This window comes from Pelodiscus sinensis, chromosome 8 (assembly GCF_052426305.1).
Source record: "Pelodiscus sinensis isolate ZL-2025 chromosome 8, ASM5242630v1, whole genome shotgun sequence".
NCBI classification, from domain to species: domain Eukaryota; kingdom Metazoa; phylum Chordata; order Testudines; family Trionychidae; genus Pelodiscus; species Pelodiscus sinensis.
The window spans coordinates 55,391,162-55,413,270 of NC_143059.1; the positions used below are offsets into that span (position 1 = coordinate 55,391,162).

The 22,109-nt window shown below is 41.1% G+C and overlaps 1 protein-coding gene across 1 annotated transcript in view; it reads right to left on the bottom strand.

Annotated features, from left to right (window-relative positions):
* The window catches only part of LOC106732019 (scavenger receptor cysteine-rich domain-containing protein DMBT1-like), a 100,196-nt gene that overhangs the window by 59,182 nt on the left and 18,905 nt on the right, over positions 1-22,109 (bottom strand). The window contains exons 10-22 of the mRNA XM_014573714.4: positions 20,928-20,987; positions 19,444-19,461; positions 18,615-18,923; positions 17,970-17,999; positions 16,158-16,196; positions 14,766-15,077; positions 13,567-13,596; positions 13,068-13,112; positions 10,999-11,149; positions 10,466-10,677; positions 6,524-6,696; positions 2,465-2,859; positions 493-767 (exon numbers count right to left, since the gene is read on the bottom strand). Coding sequence (XP_014429200.4) covers positions 493-767; positions 2,465-2,859; positions 6,524-6,696; positions 10,466-10,677; positions 10,999-11,149; positions 13,068-13,112; positions 13,567-13,596; positions 14,766-15,077; positions 16,158-16,196; positions 17,970-17,999; positions 18,615-18,923; positions 19,444-19,461; positions 20,928-20,987 — 2,049 coding nt within the window. The remainder of the gene's footprint in view (positions 1-492; positions 768-2,464; positions 2,860-6,523; positions 6,697-10,465; positions 10,678-10,998; positions 11,150-13,067; positions 13,113-13,566; positions 13,597-14,765; positions 15,078-16,157; positions 16,197-17,969; positions 18,000-18,614; positions 18,924-19,443; positions 19,462-20,927; positions 20,988-22,109) is intronic.

The window sequence follows — 22,109 nt, forward strand, 5'->3', positions numbered from 1 at the left end:
ATCAATGTCTTTATATTAGTAAAGACTATTTCATGAACTGAACCCCAGCAAGGATGTTTTAGATTCAATATTATGAAAAGAGCATAAGTTGCACAAGAGCTATGGAATGGAACTTTTCTCAAGGATGTCTGAGGCTTCACTTTACTGGAGGTATTCAAGACTAGACATACCTATCACAATGCTTGAACAGTTTGGGTATAATTAAATCAATGAAGCTGTATTAAGGAGCTGGATTGTATCTCATCTTTCTTCCTAAAGTGATTCAATTAGCATTTTTGAGCTGTTCAGACTAAGATGGTGGAAACGTGCTAAATGAGGAACTAATATAGATGCTAATAGTCATTTAACAGATCCTTAACTTTTATAATGGAGCTGTTGATAAAGCTGTTGCTAAATAGAAATTGGAAGTAAACAGACATGCACAGATTTTGTGAAATGAAAAGTGATTTACAGACGCTTATACTAACACAAGAGCAGGTTATATCCATTTACCAGCATTCCTATTCTCAGTGGCATCTTTCCGAAGCTGAATTGGCCCAATAACAACAACATCCATTTTTTCTTGGTAAGAGTTTGTCTCTCGCTTAGACCTTGGTACGCAGCCCTGGTAGCATCGGGAAGAATAATCATATGCTCTACACACCACCATTTTGCACTGTAGGTAAACTGATGGATGTTGGTTCATAAACTTGAAGGCACTGAATTTGAACCGTATAATGGAGCCGTAGGGTGAATAGTATGTACCATAGGTAGCATCTCTAACACACCTAAAATAAACAAATAAGCAAAATTAATCTTCATGCCTACACACAAAAATAAATTGGAGCATCAAGCATGCCCTACATGCAAAGATTTAAAAAAATTAACAATGTATAACCAATGGAAAGGGAGAAAAATATGTATTTGAAGGAAGAATGGAAAACGAAAAGAGGTTAAAATAGTGGCAGTGAGTTTTCTGAAAGCAAAAAATACAAAATTGTTTCCCCTGGTGTTTATATGTATGCCTAAGAGTGGGAGTAGTTTTACTGAACTCACATGCTTAAAGTTAAGATTGTACATAAGCCTTTGTATGATCAATGCTCAGGTCAGCCAAGTTCTACAGGAGTCCCCTTTAGTCGTCCTGGCAACTAATCTATGGAAAAAGCCCAGAGCGGCTTACCTATATCTTCAGGCTGCAGTGTTTATGACCCCTGATGCAAAGGGTGTTAATTGTTACTGTGAAGGGAGACATATAACCACAATTTAAGCTCACGAGATTGGACAGAAAACAACATTTCACACATAAATTTGAAATTTCTTTTTGTTCCAATGCAGATGAAAAATGTGTTCTCTCTCATTTTTTCATGAAAAAGACCCACACACGAGAGAGAGCCAACCCCGAACAGCCAGGGCTGTTACACAGGACATGGTAGACCCAAGATCAAGTGCCTGCTCTGCATTATTCAGAGCAAGGACTTGACCTTCCGTCTCCCGCAACCCAGTCAACCAATCTAACCACTTGGCCTGGGTTTCTTTCATTGTCTTAGCTGAGAAACTCTACCCAATGACAGTTCTATCAAAACTGATACACATCCATGAAACTTTTCAGTTTTAATGAACAGGTGTGTTTTTGGTTTTGGTTTTTTTGGGGGGGGGCGGGGGAAGACAGGAAAACAAGTCAGACATTTATTGACAATTGGACCTGCTCCAACAAGATTTGCACTGTCATACCCAGGAAGATGTAGAATCTAGTGAGAGAAGTCTACTGAAATTCTGGCAAGTAAAGCATAGGATATGCTATAATGGATGAGATTAGTGACTTTTTTCCTTACCAGATCTAAGAATCTAATCTATATTCATTTGTCTCATTTTCCATTAGAAATGATTTAAACCAAGCCACAAGAACAAGCCTGGGCCAACTTTGTGACATTAAAATACTTCGGTGTCACTTGCAAATCATACAGGATAGCAAGAATATCAATCATTAAGCTTCTGTCATTTGAATCAAGCATTGAGCTACAGTAATTTGTAACAACATTCGCAGTATGCTACACTAAACTAGAACAGAACGAGAATGAATAATTAAAAAAATAAAGAATCAGAATATTTTGAAAATACACAATTGAATTCTATAAGCTAACTAGTTGAGGCTGAATTCATTCTTGATATAGGCTAGTGAAAATTCAATGATGTCAGTGAAGTTTGCGATAAAACTTGTTTACATCACAACTGAATTCACTTCTCTAGTTATCACATAACATGTTTAAGAGCAATCACTCTTGCATGATTGCACGGGCCTTAACATTGTTTCTGTTGAAATTTCTCATTTATTGACAGGATTGGTTAAAACAGGTTTTAAACAGTTTATTGGCATAGGGAATTGAAATCAGTGTGCATTGTCCCTATTCAGATGATTCCATAAACAAAACAAATACAGAACGGCATGCACAGTTTCATTGTAAACCATTGTTGAGAAAGTCCTTACCCGCTTCTGATAATGTCATGGGTTACTGTTGTAAAATCATTGTGATCAGGAGATGCAACACACGTGTCCAAAAACAACACCAGATTTGCATCAGAGCTGTTAATTGAAGCTTGAAGGAATAAATTCTGGTTCAGGTTAACGTAGTATGGAGAATCATACACTGGCCGTGAGAAGGATGGAGATTCATAATATGATATGTTCAAGTCGTATCTGCTGTACTGCGTTTCATTGATCTCAATAGCTCTTTCGTCCCCAGCAACATACATTATTTCTTTCCATGTGTTTTCGAGCATTTTGCAGTTGATGTGCAAGTGAAGATCTTTTTCCCTGTTGATTATGTAGCCAGAAGTGGTTGCTCTGATCAAGTTAGAATACATGATAGTATTGCTGTTTCCCTGTTTGACACATTAAATGCTGAATTAGTTAATGTGCTCATATTTTTGCCCAAAGTCACAATTACCATTACATTTTGATACACCCCAGAATAACATGCCCTATAAAAGCATTGCTTCCACTGGCAGTTTTTTTAAAAGAAATGTGACTTTGGTCCTTTCTATTTATGACACATTTTAAACAAAATTGTTGACGGATATGATGATCACACAGAGATGTGAAAAATATTTTCATGGAATTCAAATACAGCCAAGTTAGTTAACATTAGTACAAAGGCTAAACATGAAATGCACAAAGATCCAATACCAGATTCAAAGATCCAATATCAGGCCTCTCTCCTGTGACCCTTCTAAGGAATACCAAAAAAACATGAAAAAGCTGCTCATTAAACTCCCTGATGCTACTCAGGACCAAATATACAATAACACCCCTCCTAATCCCCGACCAGGAATCTTCTATCTACTACCCAAAATACACAAACCTGGTAATCCCAGACGACCCATCATCTCCAGTATTGGCACATTCACTGCAGGATTATCTGGCTATCTCGACTCCCTCCTCAAACCCTATGCCACCAACACTTCCAGCTACCTCCACGATACCACTGACTTCCTGAGGAAACTCCAAAACATCAATAATCTCCCTGAAAATACCATTCTGGCTACCATGGATGTAGAAGCCCTCTATACCAACATTTCACACAAAGACGGATTACAAGCCATCAGGAACACCATCCCCGATAACAATACTGCACACCTGATTACAGAGCTCTGCGATTTTGTCCTCATCCACAACTACCTCCAATTCAGAAACAATTTCTCTCTCCAAATCAGCGGCACAGCCATGGGCACACACATGGCACCACAATATGCCAACATTTTTATGGCTGACCTTGAACAACATTTCCTCAGCTCTCGCCCCCTAACATGCCTTCTTTACTTACGTTACATCAATGACACCTTCATCATACGGACACATGGTAAAGAGACTCTTGAAGAATTCCACCAGGATTTCAACAACTTCTACCCCACTATCAACCTCAGCCTGGACCAGTCCACAAGGGAAATCCACTTCCTGGACACTACAGTAAAGTTAAATAATGGACAACTTTCAACTACCCTATATCGTAAACCCATAGACCGCTACACTTACCTTCATGCTTCCAGCTCCCATCCCAGACACATTTTTTCAGTTGATTGTATACAGTCAAGCCCTACAATACAACTGGATTTGCTCTGACCCCACAGACAGAGACAATCACCTACAGGATCTTTACAGAGCATTCATAAATCTGAGATACCCACCTGGGGAAGTGAAAAAAAATTGACAGAGCCAAAAAAGTTCCCTGACATAAACTACTTCAAGACAGACCCAAAAGAGAAAATAACAGAACTCCTCTTGTTGTTACTTACAGTCCACAACTCAGACCCCTCCCACGCATCGTACACAATCTACAACCCATCCTAAAAAATGATCCTTCACTCTCAGAGGCCTTGTGAAAAAAACCTATTCTTGCGTATAGACCACCTCCTAATCTGAAATGTATTCTTTCTGATAACCATGCCACACAACCACATCATAAGCCTCCAGGTACCCGGCCCTGCAACCAGAAAAGATGCCAACTCTGCCCACATATCTACACTGACAAATTAATCACTGGAGCAAACAACACTAGCTACAAAATCAAAGGGTCAGTTGACTGCTCCTCTAGTAATTTGATCTATGCCATCAAATGCCAACAGTGCCCCTCTACTATATATATTGGCCAAACTGGACGTTCTCTATGGGAAAGAATCAACAGACACAAATCGGATATATGTAAAGAAAATACTCAGAAGCCAGTGGCAGAACATTTCTGTTTACCTAACCATAATCTCATAGATCTGAAGGTGGCGGGCTTGTCACAGGCCAGTTCTTCAAGCAAAATCCACAAGGAAAGCTTGGAATTACAGTACAAATGCAAATTCAATTCAATTAATTATGGACTTAATCAAGATATGGGGTGGTGGAACCTTTATTAATGAAGGTGCTAACTACTTTCTGAATGAAACAAAAGACAGGACTATGCAGCACTTTAAAGACTAACAAGATGGTTTATTAGGTGATGAATTTTCGTGGGCCAGACCCACTTCCTCAGATCAAACTGTGGAAAAAAAATGGCATGACCATATATACCAAATGGTGGGGTGTAGGTTGTTAAAGTCTCTGTGGAATGCATCCAGTGTTTCTTGGTCATGGGTCTAGATCATAAAGATGTCACTGATGTAGCATAAGTAGAGAAGGGGCCCCACATGGCCCCACAGTACGCTAACATCTTTATGGCTGACTTAGAATAACGTTTCCTCAGATCCCATTCCCTTTTAGCCCTTCTCAACAGTGTCTGTCTGCTATGTATTTTGGACAAACTTCTCAGACACTTCGCCAAAGAATCAATGCACACAAAACAGACATCAGACAGTTTCACAAAGAAAAAACAGTTTCTTGCCATTTCAACCAGCCTGGGCATTGTCTCAATGACCTTACTACCTGCATCCTGCTTCAAAGAGGCTTTAACACAAGATTTCAAAGAGACGCCTCTGAACTGTCATTCATGCTTAAATTTAACACTTTACAAATGGGCCTTAACAAAGATGCTAATTATCTCACCCATTACAAAGATAGCTTCCCCAATTATCACCTCTAATATCATTACCTCGTAGACATTAACCTCCCCCCCTCATTTCCTCTCTGTTCTAAAATCTGATTTGTCTATTTTATATGTGTTCACTTTTTTTTTATTGTATCCCTTTGGTATATATGGTTGTGCCAATTTTCTTCCTCAATTTGATCTGAGGAAGTGGGTCTGGCCCACAAAAGCTCATCACCTAATAAACCATCTTGTTAGTCTCTGAAGTGCTGTATAGTCCTGTCTTTTGTTTCAGCAAGACCAGACTAACACAGCTACATCTCTATTACTACTTTCTGAATGGTATCCTTCCTGCCTTATCCATCCACTGACTTTGATCTTTATCTACTCAGGTTTAGCACCCTTTCTCCTGATACTTTATGCATAGAGGTAGAGAGATGGGTGACAGAACATCTCTCCCCCTCCCCTTCCCTTCTCCTATTTATTTTGAGTTTCCTTATCCTCTAATCAAAACTCCGGTTGTCTGAAGAAGAGGGCTGTGCCCAGGAAAGTTCATGATACCATCTACATGTTTTGTTAGTCTATAAAGTGCTACCAGACCATTTGCTTACAAAGATCCTGATTCAGCAAGGTAATTGAGCATGAGTCTAACTTAATGCACATGAGTAGTGCTATTGAAGTGACTGCTTTAAATTAGACCTGTGTAAGTACCTTGCTGAACTGGGACCTAAGCGCAAAATGTTGTGACTATTCAAGAATATCAGCTCATGCTCAAAGGAAGTCTGTGAACATTGGTGGAGATTGTTCATGTATCTACTCTGGCCCACAATCTTCCCCATAAGATCAATCTGCAATAAATGCAGTGTTCCCTGCAGAAAGCAGAATAGATGGGAGTGATCAGTGCATCTGAACCTGTACTGTTGGTTCACTTGCAGCTCCTGGGAATCACAGGGCAAGTTTCTGTTCACGACCCTTTTCTAAATGAATTGTGCAGTTTGCACATACCCCTATTCACACGGCTTGCTAAATCAACTTCATACCTGTCGCCTTGTGCCACAGCCATTATATGGTATTTTGAAGATAATATAGCTTGTGGTAATGTTTGGTTTACAAGAAGGGTCATTCAAGCTGACAGTCTCTGAAATGTAGCCTTGCGAGTGGAGATAAGCTCTGTTAACAACTGCGTGCATGTATTCTGGCAGACACCGAAGAGCTGGTGGGAGGAAGAAACACATATTAGCACAGTCAAGCACACAATAATAATTAACTGTTCAACCAGTCAGGCTGCCAACAGCAATTCGGGGCTCCAGGACATACTAGTCAATGGGCCCCCTGTACACAGTGCTGCACCTGCACCGGCTGGTGCCCAGAAAGCTGTCTGCTACCCTGCTGGGCATGCTCTTCTGGCACTGCCATGGCTTCCACAGGCCTATCTGTTAGAGGTGCCAACTGTCTAGCAATGCAAACGTAAAGATCTTTGCCCCACTCCATTCTCTGCTCCTTCCTTGAGGATGTACCCCCATCTCACTCTTCCCTCCCTGGCTCTTCCCCACCCTCACTCACTGTCCCCAGGCTGGGACCGGGAGTTAGTGTATGGAAAGGAAGGTGGGGTGCAGGTTCTGGGAAGGAGTTTGGTTACAGGAAGAGTGCGGGATCTGGGCTGGGGCAGAGGGTTGGATGCAAGAGAGGGCAGGGAGCATAGTTTACCTCAGGCAGCTCCCAAAAATGACCAGCAGGAGCAGCTTTTAGGTGGGTCTCGCACATCACTGCCCATAGGCACTGCTCCCTGCATCTCCTATTGACCCCAGTTCCCAGCCAATGGCACAGAAGTTAAACTGACTGGTCTGTAGTTTCCTGAGTTGTTCTTAGTTCCCTTTTTATTGATGGGCACTACATTTGCCCCTTTCCAGTCTTCTAGAATCTCTCCTGTCTTCTGATTTTTCAAAGTTGATAGTTAAAGGCTCAGATACCTCCTCTATCAGATCCTTGAGTATTCTAGGATGCATTTCATCAGGCCCTAGTGACTTGAAGACATCTAACTTTTCTAAGTGATTTTTAACTTGTTCTTTTTTTATTTTATCTTCTAAACCTACCCTATTCCCACTAGTATTCACTGTTAGGTATTCCTTCATCATCAGATGTCTTGGTGAAAGCTGAAACAAAGAAGTCATTAAGCACCTCTGCCATTTCCAAGTTTCCTGTTACTGTTTTTCCCTCCTCACTGAACAGTGGGCCTACCCTGTTCTTGGTCTTCCTCTTGCTTCTAATATATTTATAGAATTTCTTCTTCTTTCCCTTTATGTATGTAGCGAATTTCAGCTCATTTTGTGCCTTTGCTTTCTAATCTTCCCCTGCATACCTGTATTGTTTGCTTATATTCATCCATTGTAATTTGTCCTAGTTTCCATTTTGATATTACTCCTTTTTGATTTTTAGATCATGTAAGATCTCCTGTTTAAGCCAAGGCGGACTTTTGTCATACTTTCTATCTTCCCTACGCAGCAGAATAGTTTGCTTTTGGGCCCTTAATAATGTCCTTTTGAAAAACTGCCAACTCTCTGCAGTTGTTTCTCCCTTTACTCTTGCTTCCCATGGGACCTTCCCTACCAGCTCTCTGAGCTTACCAAAATCTGTCTTTCTGAAATCCATTGTCTTTATTTTCCTATTCTCCCTTCTACCATTCCTTATTCATGAACTCTATGATTTCATGATCACTTTCACCCAAGCTGCCTTCGACGTTCAAATTCTCAACCATTTCCTCCCTATTCATTAAAATCAAATCTCGAACAGCTTCCCCCAGTAGCTTTTTCAACCTTCTGGAATAAAACGTTGTCTTTAATGCAGTCCAAGAACTTATTGGATAGTCTATGCCCTGCTGTGTTAGTTTCTCAATATATGTCTGGATAGTTGAAGTCCGCCATCACCACTAAATCCTGCTCTTTAGATGATTTTGTTAGTTATTTTAAAAAAGCCTCATCCACCTCTTCCACCTAGGTAGGTGACCTGTAATAGACCCCTAACATGACATCACCCTTGTTTTTTACCCCTTTTAATCTAGCCCAGCGACTCTCAACACATCTGTCTCCTACGTCCATCTCCACCACAGTCCAAGTACAGGCAGTCCCCGGGTTACATGGATCCGACTTACATCGGATACCTACTTACAAATGGGGTGAGGCAACCCCGCACTAGCTGCTTCCCCCCAGCAGACCAGGGAGACGCGAAGCTAGAGCCGCCCCCAGCAGACCAGGGAGACGCGGAGCGGCTTTTCTCAGCAGACACCTCAGCTTGAGAATAAAGGACTGAGGGAAGTGAGGTGTGGGAGAATAAAACTGAGGTCTGGAGAAATGTTTGGCTAGAGTTTCCCCTACAATATGTACCACTTCCGACTTACATACAAATTCAACTTAAGAACAAACCTACAGTCTCTATCTTGTACGTAACCCGGGGACTGCCTGTATACACATTTTTATTATATAAGGCAAAACCTCCTCCCTTTTTTCCCTTCCTATCCTTCCTGAGTAAGCTGTAGCCTGCTATACCAATAATATGTATTATACCACCAAGTCTCTGTGATACCAACAATGTCATAGTTGTGTTTATTTATTAGCACTTATAGTTCTTCCTGCTTACTTCTTGCATTTGTATATAGGCATCTAAGATACTGATCAGTGTGTTTGGTTGATGGCAATTTTGCTACCATGAATTTTACTGATCAGCTAGTGGAATTAACCAGTTGCAAGCTATTTAGTATAAATAAGGGATGCAGAATCAGAGGATTGCATATGTGAGCTTACATAAGCCTTATGGCAGAGGAGAACCTAAGGCCCACGGGCCAAATGTGGCTGCTCCTCACTCCCAGCACTGGGGAGCCCACGCTGCTCTCCACATGACAGATTTTTCTGTGGGTCAGCGACCCCGGACCCAAAAAAGGTTCCCCACCCCTGTCTGATGGGGTTTGGAATCACATATATCACATATGCAGAGGTGGACTCACATAAAGGAGTCTGGATCCTGTATAGTAACTTCCTGGATCCTGTAAAGTCACATTGAAATGAACAGGAGATTTGTCTGAATGAGGGCTTAAGGATCAGGCTTTGAATGAGTGTGAAAGGTGTTCAAGTTCACTTGAAGACATGGACAAATTGCAGGGGGTTCTGGGAAGAACATCAGAAACTGGGAAATGAAGCAGAGGGAATAAATTTAAATGTAAATGATTCTGATACTAAACTTGTATCAGTACAGTGCTAAACAGGCACCGAGCTCAGATAAACAACTACTAATGAATTGGGGAGAGGACATGAAATTGACTCCTATTGTATGAAAAAGGGTGATTTCAATGAGAGTTTTGCCTACATCAGGGCTAGGATCACACCCAAAGAGAATGAGTAATTGGGTTGTACAAGTAAGAATAATGAGATGACGAAAACATTAAATTTAGGTTGAGAATCAGAGAAAATGTCACAAATAATCTGATGATAAAGTTTTAAATTTAAATGAAATCAAACTATTGTCTGAAAGTAAAAGGCCAGTAATGACGCACTATGAAAGATGACAATGAGTTGTACTATACTTACGTGGTAAAACACCAGGCCCGCCAACAGGAGGAGGGGAGGCAAAGAGGGTTGTGGCCTTAGGGCCCAGCAATTCAAAGGGTTCCCAACCTCCGCCACTACTACTGTGGCAGTGGCGGTGGCAGGATCCCTGATCCCTTTCATTGCTGTAGCACACACCATGTGCTCCGGATAGCTCTATGGGGTGGGGGCTGGTTTCAGATGGTGCACTCTGGGTGGTTCAGAGCTCTGGCTACCCCTGCCCCGTCCCTTCCACTGGAGGTCCCACCCCTTTCAAGAGCACAGAGCCAGGCTGCCACACTTTGCCAGGGGTCTGTGGAGGCTGTCGGCACCCCTGTTGAACATTAATCAATGGTTATTTAGTAAATAAAAATCAATAGACTTGTCTACTGAAAAGCATGAACTTACTAGTATTCTGATCTGCTGGAATGGTGTAATAGTCAGCACGAAACCCTCTCTTCGTGACACTTGAGTCACTGTGAAATCTAACTGTCATCAAGTTTGAGGATGATGTATAAGTAGGAGTCGAATTATAACAAATCTTCCCCAGTAAAGGAGAAGTATAGAGTGCTCCATCATATATCTCAATATAATCATATTGGCATCCACTACCTTCTGTCCTAGGAAAGGAAAATAAACATTTTGTAAACTCCTATTTAGGTATTCATTACAGAGCAACACAGAAATCTCACATTAAACCCTTCAGACTGCAAGGTGTCTGTTGCAAAAATTGTCTTCATTATGCATCTTGTGTGGTACCAACCTCTTTGTGAGGACTCAACAAGTAACAACAAATACTACTCCATTCATGCAATTTTCATTTTAGGTTTACTGGTGACTTTGAACTGTTAAACCTTGTTGAGAAATATTCTTCAAATACAGAGAAAAAAATCCATGACTCTAAACACATGAATTGCCCAGGAAAATAGCGATTTACTTACGAGATATCTCTAAAGGAAAGTATTATATGGTAATTGTTCTCTGCTTCTATTTCCCACACACAATCTGCATTGTTTGGATAATTTCCAGGATAGAACGGGCTATGAAAAGTCCCAGATGAATATTGAAGGACACCACCACAAGTATATCTTGCTGCAGAATAAAATGTCAGAAACGTAAACACATACAAGTCATTTATATATGTGTATATGATTTATCAGTCAGACCCAAAACCTACTTAAGTTAAAGGAATATCTGCTATAAAACCAATGGTCTTTATAAAAGTTGCTCTCTGGGGTCAGCATCTGATCCCAAGATCTGTGGATCCCACTCACACTTTCATTTAATGCTCATCACCCCTTAAGATTAGGACCTAAATGGATATAGCTGAAGACAGAAAATATTGGCCACAGAAAATGTTCAGGAAAGAAATTGTTTGCCCTTTTTCCTCCAATGTTCTTAATTCAGGTTGGAAGTAAATTTTTGAGGAAGCACTTGGTACACAGGGGTGAAAAATAACAGCCTGAATGAAAATAGCATCTGCAGCCAACTTTGTAAAGTCACAATTTTTACTTAATGCAGAGCTTTAAGTGACATAAGGCTTAATGCTCCTCCTCAATTTTGTGTTTGTGAAACACATTCAAAAAGGAGAACTAGAAAGGTTATTTTTGTTCTGAGGCAGAATGAAAACAAATTTTAAAGTCTCAGAATTATTTTCCAAAATGGAATTCTTGTTTTCCAGCCACAGCCTATTGAAAGAAAGGTAAATATTGTATAGGCACCAAAAATGAAGGAAACATGGTGTTATGGAAATAGCATGGTAACAGCGAGTCAAAGTATCTGGTTTCTATTCCCCAATCTGCATTCATGTAATTTATCAACATAATCCCACCACATTCCAACAGCTATAAAGTGAGTCTGAGAACTACTATCCATATTCTCCTCTCTTCCCCAAAACCACAGGGTAAGCATGGAGTTGTGACAGGGTATTGGAAGACGTCAGAACACAAGGGTGTCATTCAACAACTATACCAAGAAAGCTTTATTGCCTGAACCAGTTTCAAAATTTGGTCCTTTAAATTTCTTTTCAATTTCTCCTTGCTCTCATTTCAGTTCACGTGGCAACTGCACAATGAAATCATAAGCTACACTTTCAAAACTTCTCTAAGCACAGAATCCTGTAATGTAGAAACATTACATGAAGCCAGAATGAGTTAACGCTCAATAGTGATTGTGTACCAGGGCCATGATGTAGTGTATCCTGGTCTTCCTACATGAAGGTAACAAAAACTAAACTAGAGCCCTATGGTGAAATTACACATTGTGTTTGTCAAATCCCTACTCCATGGAGCTCATCAGTTAAGCAAGCGAAATTTTTTGCAAGGCACCCTGAATAGATGACATTGGCATCTTCTGAATGACAAGTTATGAGAGAGCCATCGTCAATGAGGAAGGTCCCATAGACTGTCTCTTGGGGAATGCCCTATTTATATGTGTGACAGAAAGGCTAATAGATAGTCTCAGTCTAAAATGAGGTTCTTGCACTCTTGTAGCAAGGGAGTGATGGAACAGAAGAGGGAGAGTTGAATAGATTGAAGAAAACTGAGTTTATTCCCCAAACTTCAGTGTTCTGAAGGTACAATAGGCAAGAATATGGGTGTGGAATGGACCTATACAGTTCAACAAATGTACCGGGAAACATGTATTGCCTATATCACATTTGAAATTTACCTTGTGTATTGCTATTCAACCTGCCCTGACTCTCATCTCAGTTCCTGTGCCATTGTACTATAAATCCATAGGCAAGAATTCAGAGCACCAGGGGCAGATATACGGCAGGGTGAACGGGGCGGCCGCCCCAGGCCCCGCGCTTCAGAAAGCCCCGCGCATGCGCCGTGGCGCCTCCGCGCATGCGCCTGGCGTCACTGCACATGCGCCATGGCAAAGGGAGGGTCCCGCGGAATTATGCTGCCCGGGGCCCCGCAAAACGGTCATCTGCCCCTGCAGAGCACAGAACTCGATCAGCAAGAAATATTTTAGTGAAAGTGAAAGTGAATGAGTTAGCATTTACCAGTTGTTGTGTACCAAGGCCATGATGTAGTGGATCCTGGTGTTTCTGCAGGAAGAGAACAGAAGCATAACTAGAGACCTCTGGTGACTTTTCACTGGAATGACGAAACACACATCCTGGCTGCCAAATTCCACATCCCCATACCAAATCATGGCGACACCAGAGCTCTTCAGTGAAAGAGTTGGAAGATTTATTTAATGTGGGCAAAACAACATGTTCCCCTATTCTTATTTGGGAAACAGCTAAAATGTTTCAGCTCAAAACTTGGCAAAATACACCAGTCTCAGACATAAATGGAGTTGAGTCTTAATGGTTTAAGTTTGGCAAAGTAATAAGCAACTAACATTTAGGTCTTATCATAGAAAGTGTTAGGTGACCTCAACTGGAAATGGCACTGCCAGGTCTGCCTATAATATATATAGGTGGTGATCCTGTACACATGCATTTCAGAATATTCAAATGTAATGTCATGATGGATAACATGCAAGTGATGAGTTACCTGTGGATGGCGATGTTGTGTATCCAGCATCTGCAAAGGGAAAACATGAGAAATTATAGTTTGTTATTAGTGTCTCATAACTGGGCAAAATATTTAGGCCAAAATGTTTTGCAGCAAAATTACAGATTCAGCAACACCAAAACATTACACAATTTGTGACAGTTTCAATGTACTGATCAATTAAACTACCATTTCAAACACCTTTCTAGGAACATTTCTTTTTGAAAATTATTTTTTGGCATTTTAAGTGAGAAATAAATTTGTTTCTAAGTTCTATTTTAAAATCCCCCAAGCCTGCAAAAGTCGCTGAATTCAAGCCAAAATATTATGATTGTGTTCAAGCATTTTTTCAGTGATCTGAAACATACTTTTTTCGATTGTTTTGGTTTACTGAAAATTTTAAATATTTGGTTTTGATCCAAATCAGAATGAATTGTTTTAAATTGCTAATGAATGAAAAAATGGATATTAGCTTGAAAGTATGTATAATATTTTAAATGCAAATGACATTAGAAGCAGCAACACTTTCCTGGAGGATGTTATATTTCAAAACAAGTAGAGTAAAACTTTGAAGACACAACTTTCTCATGTCTCCTTGAGGGTAATCATGAAATAGAGTAAAATGGGCTTTATTCCCACTGAAGTAAATGAAAAAAAAATCAGAAAAATGTACCTTTCCTGATGGCACAAGACTGAGGCTGAAACTTAATTAGGTCTTTCATCTTTGGATCTCTACGGCTTGTATGAAGTTGAGTAAGATTCATTATCCATAATTTACTTGCCAGATAACTGCAGCATAATGAAACTAAGTGGGATGGCAAAACCATGAACAGGTTTCCCATAACCATGTCCTATCTCGCTGGCAGGATTCGACTTTCAAAGGAAGTGAGGTTGCCAGAATGGAAGATTAATATCATCGTTATTTGGCTATCTTCCCTTTTTTGTCATTCTACATCTATATTCTATTCTAGCACAATCACACTCACCAGGAAAATAACTGGTTGGCTAATTGAAGCATGGAACTAATGTTTGAGGAGGTAGGAAAGTGATCTCTTTAATATAGGATTTGGTTCCAGAAACTGAATTTCATATATTGTAACCTCAGCAATGTGACTTTCAAAAACATCCTAGGCATGGTGAAAAGTGTATTCTCTGCCAGTCATTGAATTGCAAAATACCAGCAAACTTTTGGTATTCACCTGAACAAATGACACCAGCATCTTCATGATGACCACAGTTATGATTGAGCCATCCTGCATGAGGACAGTCCCACAGACTGGATTCCCATCCTGTGCACCTCACATCATCAAGGACAATATTTCCTGAGCCTTGACCATAATAAGCATTGGTCTTTGCTGCAACACCATATCCACATCCAAGCTGGCTGCACACAACATTTGCGTCATTGAGATCCCAAGAATCATCACACACAGTCCCCCACGATCCCGCGTAATAGATTTCCACACGACCTTCACATCTGCTAGCTGAATTCACTAGTCTCAAGGCCAGTCCTAAAATAGATGCAAAGTAATTATTATTAGTTCATGAGTTGTAGTTTTGTTCCTTTTCATAACTCAGTGGCAACTAAGGTGAACCTGATCCATGTATGGAACTCCAATTGACTGCTAAGGGGATTCCATGGCCAGATCACACATCTGGATCAACTTGGAAAAAACACATTTGAAAAAGTAATTCCAAGCATACAAACAAAGAGATGGCATCTAAACTACCTGTTACTATTCAAGAGAGGGATCTTAGAGTCATCATGGATAGTTCCCTGAAAACATTTGCTAAATGTGCCGTGGCATTCAAAAAAGCTAACGGTATGTTAAGATCCATGAGGAAAGGGAAGGAAAATAACATAGAAACTAACATCCACATTGTAAATATTGCTTGCACTTGTGGTCATCCCATCTCTTAAAAGATGCATTAGAATTAGCAACAGTATAGAGAAGGGCAACAAATTAAGAGTTACAGAGCAGCTTCCGTATATGGGGAGATTAAAAAGATTGGGATGGCTTAACTCAGAGAAGAAACCACTAAGGGTTGATATAAAATAGACCTATCAAACCATGAATGATGTGAAGAAAGTGTGTACAGTGATGTTGTATACCCCCTCACATTACACAACAACTAGGGATCCCTTGATGAAATTGATGGGCAGCAAGTTTAAAATAAATAAAAAGACATCCCTCTTTATCCTATATAGAGTTAACCTGTAGAACTCATTGCCAGGGAATGTTGTTAAGATCAAAAGTTTAGGTGGGCTCAAAAGAGAATGAGAAGTTCATGGAGGAAAGGCCCATCAATGGCTCTTAGCCAAGATTGTCAAACAAATAACCGCATACACTGGGTATTCCTAAATCACCAACTGCCAGGAACTGGTGAATGACAGGAGATGGACCACTCAGAATTGCCCCGTTCTGTTCATTCCCTCTGAAGCATCTGGCCACTGTTAAAAGACATGATTCTGGGCTAGATTTACCACTGGTCTGACCTAGTATGGGTGTGTTTCTGATCAGATCAACAGTAACAGTACTGAATCCTATAATAAAAGAAATGTTATTAAAACAAAGTGAGACAGTACTTACCATACATGGTGATGCTCACTGGAGGGTAAGAGGTACTTGCTGAAATAAGACAAATGGACAATTAGAAAAGACATTTATTATAACAACAATGGATCCTCCTATTGTGTTATCAAGGAGGTGAACATTAATGTGCAACAGAAATCACCAGTGATATATGCAAGAGTAGAGGAATAGCAAATCATGTTCTAAATCCCAGCCTCCAAGGCTGTGTCTAGACTGGCCAGTTTTTCCCGAAAATCAGCCGCTTTTCCGGAAAAACTTGCCAGCTGTCTACACTGGTCACTTGAATTTCCGCAAAAGCACTGACTTCCTACTATAAGAAATCAGTGCTTCTTGCGGAAATACTATGCTTCTCCCGTTCAGGCAAAAGTCCTTTTGCGCAAAACTTTTGCACAAAAGGGCCAGTATAGACAGCTCAGATTTGTTTTGCGCAAAAAAGCCCCGATCACGAAAATGGCGATCGGGGCTTTATTGTGGAAAAGCGTCCGTGCCAATCTAGATGCACTTTTCCGAAAATGCTTTTAACGGAAAACGTTTCCGTTAAAAGCATTTCCGGAAAATCATGCCAGTCTAGACGTAGCCCATGTGCACACTGACAGCTTCTGAAAACCTCCTAAATACTGTAAAGCTAAAGCAACATAATAACAATATCTTTAGAACTTGTATAGTGTATTGCATACTCAATAACTACTCATGAATCCATTCCATAGTCCTGCAAAGTTGGTTAGCAAATGTTTCCTCCCTTTTATAGAGGGACCAATAAAGAAAAAAAAACAGTTATAAAGGAGGGAGAATAGAGAGGGAAAGTAAAAAGCATATAAGTTTGAACAGCAGAGAGGCAATAGCCCCAAATATATCAATTTAGATTAAGATTTTATGGCCTGCTCCAGCTGTAGGTGACTCCAAAAGGAGAATGCTGAGAGAGAGACTGCACCAAGAGTAGTGGACAGCACCTCACTTCTGAAAGGTCCAATAAGGTAGCTGTGTAAGAGAACAAGAGGCTCCCATTCCACACATATGGCAGCTGGACATAGGAAACAGTCCCACTGTGCCATGCAACTGCCCAGAAGCAGGTAAGCATCCAATTATCATCAGCACAGTGTGGGCAAGGAATCATCTTAGTACCCTGTCAGTCTGGGCATGTCTACAATAGGAAATTATTTTGAAATAACTCATTGCAAAATAATAACTCCCAAAATAACTATTTTGAAATAGTGTGTCCACACTACAGGGAAGCCTCAAAATTAGTCCGAGGCAGGCTCCCTTAATGTGGACGCTCAACTGAGAGCCCCAGGAAGCACTTGGAAGCAATTACTTTGAATGACTCTGGGGAGTAGTTATTTTGAAATTGCAGCAGTAGAGCATCCACACTACTGCTATTTTGAAATAACGGTTTCAAAATAAGCATTATTCCTCTTGGAAAACAGGAGTTGTTATTTTGACATAACCAGCCCCTTATTCAAAATAACGGGCTTTGTAGTGCGGACTTGTTATTTCAAAATAAGGGGAGTTATATGACATCTAAGAATTATAGGATGCTACTTGTCCCTCTTCAGTTTTTGTACTGCTGGCAATACAATTAATTCTGTTTTCCAGCTGCTGCTGCTTTGAATATGTATAACTATGCCGGGGGTTGCAAAAGTTTTATAGATCCAGGAAAGCAGCAGCTCATTCTGGTGGCCCTCTAAGATCTGCAGGAGTGGAGAAAAGTCTCCCAAATTCTTAGTAGTTCTAGCACACTATTTTGATGAACTAGGGCCAGGGTACCTTGAAGAAAGGAATTTTTTCCATAAAATATTAATCTTGAGTTACCTGTTTGTGTGGGTGGGCTCATTCCAGAACCTGTTAATGTAGAAACATGAGCTATTTAATGGATCTTTCCTTGAGGATAGCGTTTTTCAAAACAACAAAGCAGAAGTTTGCAAAAAATGTAATCATGTCAATATTAGAATATTAAAATTAGGCCACCACTGGATTTAAACCAACTCCCACTAAAGTCAAATGGACATTGCATGGGACCCATATAGTCCTAGCTGATCAGACTCCTCACTTAAACATGTTCTAAATCTACTGGTATGAATGGATATATTTACATGGAAGTCTTCACATTAAGATTTGAGGTCTTTAGTAATTCAAATGGAGTATGAGCCAACTGCAGGAGTGGATGGGTGAGATTCTGTGGGCTGTGATGTGCTGGAGGCCAGAGTAGATAATCAGGATGGTTGTTTCCAACAAAGTCTTTATCACTCACCAGCAACATCTACATCAACAGCTATGCATTGGTTATGTATTTAAGGTGTATGCTAGCGAGGAATGGGATGTTTATTGTCATGATAAAAACAAAGTTGTAAAGCAAAGAACTTTAAAAGCATAATCTTTAGTCTATTTAACAGTAATCACAATGCCAATTAGTTTAGCATAAAAGCTACAGAGTTAGCAGAAAAAAAGGGTATGTACCTGAACATATAACACTAGCATCTCCATGGTAACCACATGTCTGCGGCCAGCTTTCAAAAGAGCAATGCCACAACATATCTTCAGAGCCAAAACAATTCACGTTAGTCATCCAAGGCCTTCCCCAGCCTTCGCCAAAATAGTTATCTCCTGGAGTAGCAACAGGCTCACCACAGCCCAGTTGCCTGCACACAACCTGTGCATCGTTCATGTCCCACAGATCACCACAAACTTTTACCCGGCCTCCAAAGTAAAGGATTTCAATACGGCCTGCACAGTGGTTTGGCCCATTGACAAGTTCCAGAAACAGCTCTGTGAAAAACACAAAACAATTGTTTTTAGCGTATGTGTCCATTTTCACATGGGGATGTTTTATCATTTTTGGCTTATCAGTTAAAATTTGACCCGTTACTGGCAATGCAGCACCGATAATTGAGAAACTACACCCTCACCCCCTCCTTTAGCTCCTGGCTGGCCATAGCACTGTCATAGTTGATGTGACTGTCTCAGATAAAGATCAAGGATTGAGAGGTCACCCGAGAAGTCCCACCAAATGAGGAATGTTGGGACCTGTGCTGCCAATGCTGGGTGCTGGGCTTTTCCTTGGAATGAATGGGAGACTTTGGGCTCCAGTACTCGGAACCATCTTTCCCATGCTTGACATTCACTTTACATTTCCAGGGCTTCAATTTCACTTTCATTACAGTCATCATTAAATTCACAGGGCAGCAGCATTTTCCAAGCCAGAAAAGAGAAAGTCATTAGCCTAATACATGCCACTGTAAATTAAAATCAGTACAAATGTAAAAATAATATATGTAAACAGACTCACCATCACCCACAGTGCCAACTGAAAAAAAGGAAACAATACACACTAAATCAGTACGACATACTTAGGCTTTTAGAAAGCTTTTCTCTTTTCCTATATAACTGCAGTAACTCCTTCAGAAAGGAGTTTCCATCATCCAATGTTGTCTGGCACTAAAAAGAGAACTAAAAAGAACATCACATGGGGTCCACACTGTGTGTGCCACAAAACACCACTCATGGTGCTGACTATGCCCTTGCAAAAGGGGGAAATTATGCCAAGGTGTGATAGCGACCTGTTCTTCTGTGACTTCATTATTTCCCATGAAGGCTGCAGCCTCCAAGACTGTGGTTGCAAATTAGAGCAGTTCTGAATTCAGAGTCCTGCAGATATTTGCTGTCCCATATGAAACCCTCCTTGGGGATCAGTCCCTGAGAAAACTCTCTGGTCGCTACCAGAGCTGATATAGTGATGGATATCATGGTACTTTCCTTAAGCATTCATCATCTTATTTTCAATCCACATGAAAATACTTATCAATACTCACTGAAGCATGCAAGGAATATTTCTGAGACAGTGACCAGATGTCTTATATCTGAGTCCAGGCTATGGGAGAGATGATGTGCTGCAGGAGATGCTGCAGGAGATGATGTGGGAGGGTGTGTGGATGTGGGAGGGTGTGTGGGTTATGAAAAGGAGTTTTGAGTGTGGGGTGCAGGCTCTGGATGCAGGAGGGAGTCAGAGACCAGTGTTTACCTCATGCAGATCCTGAAAGCAACTGGCACACTCCTCTGGAAATGGCTCTTAGGTGGGTGGAGGGGGCAGGGGATCTCTGCAGACCATAGCCCGCAGTCACCACCCCCACAACTCTCATTGGCCGATGGGAGCTGCGGAGTAGGTGCATGGGGCAGGGGTAGCATGTGGAAATACCACAGCCCCAGGATGCTGCAGGGATGGTGCGCCCCATTTACAGGACAGAATGGAGTCTCAGCAGTCCTTGGCCTTTTTAAATCACCTTGACCCCTGGGAATTGCCCCATGTGCCTCCCCCCGCCCTTATTTGTGGGTCTGATTTCTATAACCCCAATGCTGATACACAGCTGCACATCATCATTCTTTCTAACCATTCTTCAATTCGTTTTCAATCCATGTGACAATAATTAGACCTAAACCAATATTAACTAAAGTGTGCAATTACTATTTCTGAGAGAGTGAACAGATATCTTTCTAGAGTCCACATATATTATATATACTGCCCTCTTCTACTCATTGTGTTAATCAAAAACAGTGATGAGTGTCTTCTTCCATGATGTATTCTTCACAAAATCATGTGGTTCGAAGTTATTACTATTATGGGTTGTGGTTTTTAGTCAACCTGTTAAGCAGTTTCACTTCAGTGAACATGGTAGTTTTACTATGAAGTCATAACTACATTTCCAATACAGATACAATATAATGTCCCATAAAATAGATCAAACATTAGTAAAGCCAGTGTAAGGTAGGACTTACAAGTTGTTTCTGTGGTTGTCTCTGTTGTGGTGGTCTTAGGAATTGAAGTAGTAGTCTCTTCTGGAAGAAAACAAAAGCAAATTAGAGAGGTCTGTGTTTATAAAAGGATGTCAAAGTTCTTTGTTGCTCAGTATATGCAAATTCTTATGAGCCATTTTGATATTTTAAACTGCTTTCCTGAACACCCTTTTCCTTTGATTATTATTGAAGCAAAGTCTTTCTTTCTTGGTTGAGCTGATGACATGGTGTGACAGGGCATCTGCCCCCCACTGACCCTTTAATGGTAGAACTGAGAGAGGAAAGCCCCACAGCTGATGTTGATATTGCCAATTAGGGCCCAGCTGGGGTTGTATAAATAAGGGTTCCTTGAGGAAGAAGGACAGACACACTCTTGCTTTAGCTGAGGGAACAGAAGAGACCTGGCTGCCAGCAAGCTGGAGGCTTCATGAAATAGGGCAGTGCTGGGAAAAGGCAAGCAGAGCTGGGGAGCTCTGGCCTGATCTCACTTCCAGGCTGCAAGGACTGAGGCAAGCCCTGAGTGTGCTAAGGCTGCAGGGAAATAGCCGGTGATAGGAAAAGGGAGCCAGTCCACACCCCCTTCCCAATGATGAGCAGCCATTTCAGACTGCAGTTTCCCCCTGAGGTAGAAGATAGATGACAACTGGTGGGTCACTGAGGCAAGGTGGATGTAGGGGAATTTGGCGTCCTGGGAGAGGAGGATCCCAGAGTGCAGAGACACAGGATTGCTGATAAACTTCCCCTCCTCCCCCAGAAGGGGGATGAGAGTCTATTGTAGTGGGCACTGCAGAAGTGCAGTGTTCTGAAGAGAGTGCTGGGGTCCAGGAGCAACGCGAGTCTAGAGTGAGGGCAAGGGGAGACACCAACCAGAAGGAGGGGCCCAGTGGGCTGATAGGAGCTAATTCCCAGTGCTACCAGCAGGGACACCATGGTGATGAGTCGTGCCCCGCGACACATGTGTATATAGTGAAGGAATTTTCTTGTTTATTTTCTTTATACAATTAATAGAATGTATAGATGTCTTGTAAATCGTTCATCTACTTCATACTGGGTAATTTGAGGAATGTCCCAAATGGTCAAGGAACCTCTCAGCACCAGATCCCCTGCTAGTGCTAAATGCTACAGATACATTTACTTGGGTGAGCTATACCAATTTAAATAGAG